Raw genomic sequence first — 7,977 nt, 5'->3', positions numbered from 1 at the left:
AATTCAAAAATGCTGTTTAACCAGTTCAATTTTGGAGTCTTAACCTTCAAATTGCAAAAAACAAAATGCCCGCCATTTTCAGCATATTTTTTGCCATAACTTGAATTTTAAGCAACATAGAAGGCTCAAAATAGTGGCAATACCACTGAACTAAACTGAACCACTAAAGGTGGTTTTATAGAAGGCTCAAAATAGTGGCAATACCCATGTTTGTGATACTGAGGATTCCAAATTTACTGTTACCTAAGTTGTAACTAGTTTGATTTCGCCGCCATGTTGAATTCCAAGATGGCCGCCATATTTTTGGTAATTTCTGGGGTGTATTTTTTTATGTACATCACTTTCACTGGTCAAATGCGCTTTTAATTTCTTTAGAACAAAAAAAATGATATTAAATCATTTCTAACGTGCATTTAAAAAAGGGGTAAAGTTCCAAAATGGCTGCCTTTTAGTAATTATACTTTATAAATACCGTATAGCTCAATATTGGCATTCTCAAATGTTTACCTGTCTATCTTAGTCTGTTCTGTTTCTGCATTCTAGTTGTCTGTTGTATGCACATGCACATCCTCCTGTGCATGTTAGCCCAGCTTTTCTGCAGATGCAACGGCCATTTATACATCTAGTAAGGGAAACATGAAAATCTGTTAACTAAATTGTTACCAAAAAATTTCTTCACCAATATGTTTGTAAAGGTGTGTAATAACATGTGTTAAAATGTTGAAGGTCAACTCCCGTGGGAAACCCAGAAAAAAAGCTGTTGAATTTGGGTACCAAAAAATTAATTTCGAGAATTTTTTTTTTTTTAATCGGCCCTTAAGTAACTTATGAGGGGTCAAATAACGGTTTTTCATGATTCTGAGTTGATTGTTAACATTTATATTTCACCACAGACTTTGTGGAAAAATAGTTTCTAAATATATCTCATGTTCTACTTTGCAGGACATGGAGTCTAGCAATATGGATGAAGACGTTACTCCACCTGTGCTCAATTGCTTCATCTGTGCATGCTCGGATACACCAGCTGAAAGTCTCATACAGGCAACTCCAAAGGGATACTCAACTTTATTGAAACAAGCAGAAACTGTCGAAAATGTTACTGTTGTGGAACGTATGAAGGAGGCTCAAAAGGAAGGAAAACTGAGGTACCACCAGAAGTGTAAAATGATCTGTACAACAACTTTGTTGCAACCACCAAGAAGTCAGCTCAAGCATCAAAGGCAGAGAAAGTCATCAAAGTTGAAGAGAAGACGCACTACTTGTGAGTTCAGTTCATCAACTGGCTGCAGTTCTAGAAGATCAGTCAGTTGACCTCCTGTATAAGGATGTATGCATTCTTTGCAACCAACCAGCCCAGCTCTACAAAAATAATCGAGCACAAGCTAGAAAGAAATACAGAGTGCCAGATAATTTGACTGCAGATACACTGAAGGCAAGCTTGCTGAAGACAGCACGGAGTCGCGGGGATGACTGGGGCACTGAAGTCACTGGACGCCTGGAAGGGATCAACGACTTGGTAGCAGAAGAAACACTGTACCATTTGCGATGCAAACTTATGTTTGCGAGAGGTGAGAGTTTGTCCAAGACTGATGAGGAAGGAAAAAGGAAGAGAGGACAGAGGAGTATTGATGAGGAGCGAGAGGCAGTTTTTATTGAATTCTGTGAATGGTTAGACTCAGAATTAGAGCATGGGGTAATGAACATGGACCAAGTCCATGAAAAGCTGCAGGAGTTTGATCAGTCACCAGAGAAGAGCCTCTCTTATTCAAAGCATTGGCTAAAGATAAAACTTCTAGAGAAATACGAAGACACCTTGTATTTCACAACACAGGAAAGAAGGGCAGATGTACTCTGTCTCAAAGATGGCACCGACAATATTCTGCGAGGGCATCATGCTAATCTTGACCATGGAGATGAGAAGACTCAGATCATAAAGACGGCACTCAAGTTCATATCCAATGATATTGCCTTGATTGATTTAGGTCCAAAGTCATACCCCACCACACACAGTATGACTGACATCGATAGTCAGCTGACACTTGTTCCTGCAAGCCTTCAGATGTTCTTGAGACCGATTGTCAAGACAGACGAAAGAATTGCCGTTTGGGGGCAGAATTTTATTAAGGCCTGTCGACCTCGGTCTGGAGTATTGCCACACCAAATGGGGCTTGCCATACAACTTGATCATAGATTTGGGTCAAAATGGATGCTCAACAAGTTCCACCGGCTGGGATACACTGAGTCTTACATGGAGACACAAAACTACAAATATTGCTTCCTTAATAGTAGGAGTGGAGATGATCCAGATACTTCTGGCACTCTTGACACCATTGTGGAGGAAACCGATGAACAGATCAATGATGAGGTTGCGGTTGATGCTGCGCTTGAGGATCAATCAGTGATGACAGCCAAAGTGCCAGCCAGTGAAAGTGAATTGTCAAGTAATGATCAGGTGGTCTTTATGGAGGTTGGGGAAACAAACAATGCAGTCACTCAGTTTGTTGGAGACAATATAGATTTAAACATTGTCTCTATTCACGGAAACACTCCCTTTCACTCAATGGGTTGGATCGAAGTCACCTCTCCGGCACCACCTTTGCCAGATCCACAGACAACAGCAGCTTTCCCCCGGGTGAAGTTGAAGGCACTCGACAAAGCTAGGATCCTGAGAGGAACTGAAGTAAAGATTATTCCATTTACGAACAGGAAACAGATAGGAACGAATGTGATCATGTTTCTCCCCCTCGCTGAGCTTTCCTCCTCCCTGGCTCATGATCAGCCACTCCTCACTCCAGGTGACACACTCTGGGCAGCAGGGTGGGTGATCAAAGCCAACGATCCTGAGTTCCCACACTCCAACTGGAATGGCTGGATGAAGAGAATCCATGCTAATGATGCAAAGCAGAGCACACAGATCGAGTTCCTCCCAGTTATTGAAGGAGACCCTAATGACCTCAACACCATCTTCACCACTCTGAAAGAGTGCATACGGTGCGCTGGGTTCGCTATAGTGACCTTTGATCTTCCGATTTGGCTGAAGGCTGTGAATATAATAAAGCAGGCAAATCTACCTGTCATTCCAAGGTTGGGTGGTTTTCACCTGCTGAAGTCTTATCTTGGATCAATGGGTAACATCATGGAAGATTCTGGACTACTAGATGTGATCCAGTTGATCTATCCTGGAAGTACGACAGCCAACCACATCATGGATGGAGGATGTTTTGACAAGGCAATCCGTGTTCACCTCCTCATCGATGCAGCCATCTATCAACACATCATGAAACTTGCCTTCACTGAGGAGGAGCGTGGTGACATGAAGACCTTCATGGAGAAGGTGGCTGATGGGAAGATGGGAGCCAGACACTCAGACCCAGTAGTGCCAGTGTTTGAGCAAAGGTTTGAAGAAACCTTCAAACGACTCGCAAAAGGAGGAAGAACACCTGCACTCTGGGTGGAGTACCACCACATGGTCGATGTGATCAAGGTCTTTATCAGAACCGAGCGACTTGCAGACCACAATGGGCATCTGTCCTGCATTGTTACCAAGATGCTTCACATCTTTGCTGCTGCAGGCCATCATCAGTATGCCAAGGGCGCACGGCTGTACTGTCAACTCATGAAGGAACTAAAAACTTTGCCTGCTTACAAAGACACCTTAGAACATCTCACTGCCCACGGGAACTGCGTTGTCTGTTACTCAAGTCATGAGTGGTCCGGCACATGGTGTGACATTTGCATTGAGCAGACATTAATGAAGGCAGCCAAGTCACAAGGTGGACTGAGCAGAGGAAGAATGAGAAACAGTTTTTCTGGCCACAAATGCTGGGTGCTCACCCTCAGTCACCTGTCTGATGTCAACCGGTGGATGGAGGAGGACGTCAGTAAACATGTTCCAGTCCACAGAGACCTTGCCAAGACACAGATAAAGCGAGATGCAGAGGCAGTTGAACTTGTCCTAAAATGGTTTGAGGAGATCAAGCCATTCGACAACGATAGAGACAAGGAGTTGCTCGTGTCTTTCTCAACAGGATTCACAAGCACTGGAGATGACGCAGTCAATGCTGAGAGAGCAGCTGAAGTTGGGATGGAGATGCAGAGCAAGCTGGATGGACAGTCAGTGACGTCGACCATGGATGTCAAGTCAAAGATAAAAGCCCTGTCATCACTAAGAAAATTTCCCTTGGTCAACGAGAAAAAGATTCACCTTGACTCACTAAAGTTGTTCAACCGACTGATCATTTTCGCCCAGCGGGATATGACAGTTGAGACAAGCTTACAGTATGAGCTGACTCCCTTCCCATTGTCCCTGTTCAGCAACAAAGATCAGAAGATGAACAAGGCAAACAAGGCAGACTTTTCAAATACAAGCCTGAAGGCGTTAACTGATCCACTTGACTTGACTAACCAACCCTGCTGCACCCTCGTAATTGATGGCGGATGGCTTGTCTACATGGTGAAGTGGGAACAACGTCAGACCTGGCAGGAGATCGCCAACAGTTACCTGAGCTACGTGCAGTATCTGGGCCACTGCTCCCAGAAGATCATTGTGGTCTTTGATGGCTACAGCAGATCACCAAAAGATCACGACCACATCCGGCATACCAAGAATTCCTGCTGTAATCTCCAGATTCGACCGGATATGTCCAACTGGACCCCAAGAGCAAAGTTTCTGGACAACACTCATAACAAGAGTGAGCTCATCCACCTTCTCGCTTCAACCTTCCGAAAACATCACATCACTGTGGAGCAGTGTGACAATGATGCTGACGCTTCAATTGTGAGAGAGGCATTGGCTGCTGCTTCAGATGGCTCTGTTGAGGTCAGTACCATTTGTGTCTTCAGTTAGTATAACTATTGGATGGAGCCCGGGGGGAGATGGGGTAATTTAAAAATAAGAGAATTCACACTGTTGAAAAGTTAAATCTGTTCTTGAACGGTTCATTATGCTTTGTACATGTTGTTATATTTTCAGGTGCGGGCAGAAGATGCAGACGTGCTGGTAATGCTGGTGCACCATAGCTCAGACAGCCACCATCCACTCTTCTTAACCACATCAAACGGCTCTTATGACGTCCGAAAGATCAAAGAATCTCTCTCCGAAACACAGAAGAGCTACCTGCTCTTCTGTCACGCCTTCACGGGGTGTGATACGGTTTCTGCAATCGCTGGTCATGGGAAAACAACTCTATTTGCCAGGTAATCTATCTATAATTCCATTAATCTCTGTGTGTATGTGTGTATGTGTGTTTGTATGTGTGTATGTGTGTATGTTTGTCTGTGACCGCTGTTTCTCGACAACTACCGGTCCGATATACTTGAAACTTGCCAGGTATATTGCTGGGGACCCGAGGATGTGCCTTTTCAAGGTTTCATATTAATCGGACAATTACTTACCGAGCTATGTCCAAAAAACGATTCAACCAATCAGAGAGCAGCGAGCTATCGCGTGTGCCGAACGTGGCGAACACACTCTGCCTCGGATGGCACATTTGAGAGCGTATTCATTTATTTCCCGTCGGCAAACTATGTTGCCGTTAAACTATGTTTTAAAACTAATTAAAACTAATTTGCGATTCTTTCGCTTTCCTGCGATATGCGACCTTCCGGAGCTCCTGTGAGAGCGTGCGCCATTACGGATAGTACGGGTACGGGCATGCCATATGTTGGCGTTAAACTATGTTTTAAAACTAATTAAAACCATTTCATGTAAATAGAGGGGGGGGGGGGGGATTGTCACTGTACTCGCAAGCCGTTCGCCGTTCGCTTTGGCGTTGCGAATGGACCAAAACATTTCATGGACCAAACCATTTCATGTAAAGCGTTCGCCGTTCGCTTTGGCGTTGCGAATGAACCAAAACATTTCATGGACCAAACCATTTCATGTAAATAGAGGGGGGGATATAATTTTAGATATATATATAGTACGGGCATGCCCTAGTAATGATAATACTACTATTACGTCGGCAAATAATACTAATACTAATAATAATAATAATTATAATCATTGTCATCATAGTATAAATGTTAAAAATAATAATAATTTTATTTCTGTTTTACATTATACTTTACTTGACATAGACCTGGTGCTTTTTTTTAGGTTTTGCGAAGGGGACGCGGCTGAGTACATCGACATCTTCCTTGACACAGAAGCCACCAAGGAAACAGTGATTCAGGCTGGTACTGCGATTTTCAAGTACATTTACCATGGACGAGATACTACATTGGGTGAAATTCGGTACAACATGTTCTCAAGGAAGGCAGCGGCAGGAGTGATCAAACCAGAGACTCTACCTCCAACAGAGGGTGCAGCTGCACAACATTCACTCCGTGCCTACCTGCAGACCCGGGACTGGATCCTTCTACAGAGCATGTCTCTGAACCCCAATGACTATGGATGGACAATAGGTGTGCATGGGCATGAGCCAGTTCCAACACTGGACCCCACGGCTCCTGAGGAGCTATTGCAGTTCACGAGCTGTAATTGTCATGGAGATTGCAGCAACCGGCGATGCAGCTGCAAGAAGAATGGGGTCACGTGCATCTCGGCCTGTGGAGTCTGTAATGGCATTACATGCAGAAACTGCAGTCATGATGTTGTTGAGTCTGAAGAAGACATAGACAATGACTGTTGAAACTTCTGACATTGTGAATGAGAAATAACTCGAGTATTATATATGTATGTGAAATAAAAGCTACTTTGTGTGTAAATGTAAAAGTGAAAATATAAATGTTAACAATCAACTCAGAATCATGAAAAACCCTTATTTGACCCCTCATAAGTTACTTAAGGGCCGATTTAAAAAAATAAAAATTCTCGAAAATAATTTTTCGGTACCCGAATTCAACAGCTTTTTTTCTGGGTTTCCCACAGGAGTTGAACTTCAACATTTGAACACATGTTATTACACACCTTTACAAACATTGGTGAAGAAATTTTTTGGTAACAATTTAGTTAACAGATTTGTGAAATATCTCATAAAATGCCCTTACTATATCTAGACATGGTTAAGGAAGCTCTGGGAAAGTATTCTGACCTCGAATTATCACGCATATGGATTGGTCGAGAGGGAATCGGAATTGAAGTAGGCCTAACGCCGCACCAGAAAACGACAGCTAAGTACCCCGAGGGGGTGCCCGCGCATGTTACCCTCAGCACCGCTCGAGGATGGCCACCCGAGAGCGTCGGGTGGATGATGGGTCGGCTGCAAAATACGCCAGTAAGATATCAATACGAGGTCGAACACCAAACGATCCAGGTGTTAGATAACGACGAAGGGTTCATGATTAACGTGCTACCACAGCAAAGACGAGGCAAGTTTGAGATGGTGGAATTACCACCAAAGGCGGCACACATGGTTAGAACAGTCCCCACCACCCCAGGGGACTCCGATGGGCTTCTCTACACTGTCACACCGACACTATGGGCGCAACACGAGAATGAGGTGGGCCGCATTAGGGACGCGCCCCCGCTGGTGATACCGGTTAAGGAGGGGGTGCCCCTACCACATATTCGGATATACCCACTTCGGTGCGAGGCCGACGCAGGCATCCTCCCGGTGATAGAATCGCTTGTACAGCAGGGAATAATAATTGAGACTACTAGCCCCTGCAACACCCCAATATTTCCAGTACCGAAACCAATGACAGGGAAGTGGCGATTCATGCAAGATTTACGGGAAATTAACAAGGTAATTCAGGGTATACACCCCGTCGTACCAAATGCGGAAGTACTCATGACTTCCATTCCACCGGAGGCTACACATTTTACAGTCATAGACTTGTGTTCTGCCTTCTTTTCGGTACCAATAGCTCCAGAGTCCCAGTACCTCTTCGGTTTCACCTATAGATGGCGCCAGTATACTTGGACAGTGCTTCCGCAAGGTTTCGCAGATAGCCCCACCCTGTTTTTGCGGGCGCTACACCGCGACCTTGCAGACGTCTAGTTGGCAGGCGGCTCAGTGCTGCTACAGTACATCG

General features: G+C 44.4%; 1 protein-coding gene across 1 annotated transcript; it reads left to right on the top strand.

The window, feature by feature from the left end:
- Nucleotides 1–4,084: 4,084 nt before the first annotated feature.
- Nucleotides 4,085–6,764, top strand: LOC144893602 (uncharacterized). The gene is made up of 3 exons (XM_078784219.1): nucleotides 4,085–4,819; nucleotides 4,973–5,196; nucleotides 6,098–6,764. The coding sequence occupies exons 1-3, from the start codon at nucleotides 4,085–4,087 to the stop codon at nucleotides 6,630–6,632; spliced, it is 1,494 nt and encodes a 497-aa protein (XP_078640345.1). The 3' UTR covers nucleotides 6,633–6,764.
- Nucleotides 6,765–7,977: the final 1,213 nt, after the last annotated feature.

This window comes from Myxine glutinosa, chromosome 1, assembly GCF_964187855.1.
Source record: "Myxine glutinosa chromosome 1, kmMyxGlut1.1, whole genome shotgun sequence".
In the NCBI taxonomy this organism is placed as follows: domain Eukaryota; kingdom Metazoa; phylum Chordata; class Myxini; order Myxiniformes; family Myxinidae; genus Myxine; species Myxine glutinosa.
The sequence above is the reverse complement of the archived record's forward strand: the minus strand, read 5'-3'. Positions and strand labels throughout refer to the sequence as shown.

What these genes read in the sequence shown, in the direction of transcription:
- LOC144893602 (XM_078784219.1), top strand. Translation starts at nt 4,085, where the DNA reads ATGGAGATGCAGAGCAAGCTGGATGGACAGTCAGTGACGTCGACCATG. An exon ending in CTTCAGATGGCTCTGTTGAG is followed by an intron (nt 4,820 to 4,972) that starts GTCAGTACCATT and finishes TTATATTTTCAG; the next exon opens with GTGCGGGCAGAAGATGCAGA. An exon ending in AAAACAACTCTATTTGCCAG is followed by an intron (nt 5,197 to 6,097) that starts GTAATCTATCTA and finishes GCTTTTTTTTAG; the next exon opens with GTTTTGCGAAGGGGACGCGG.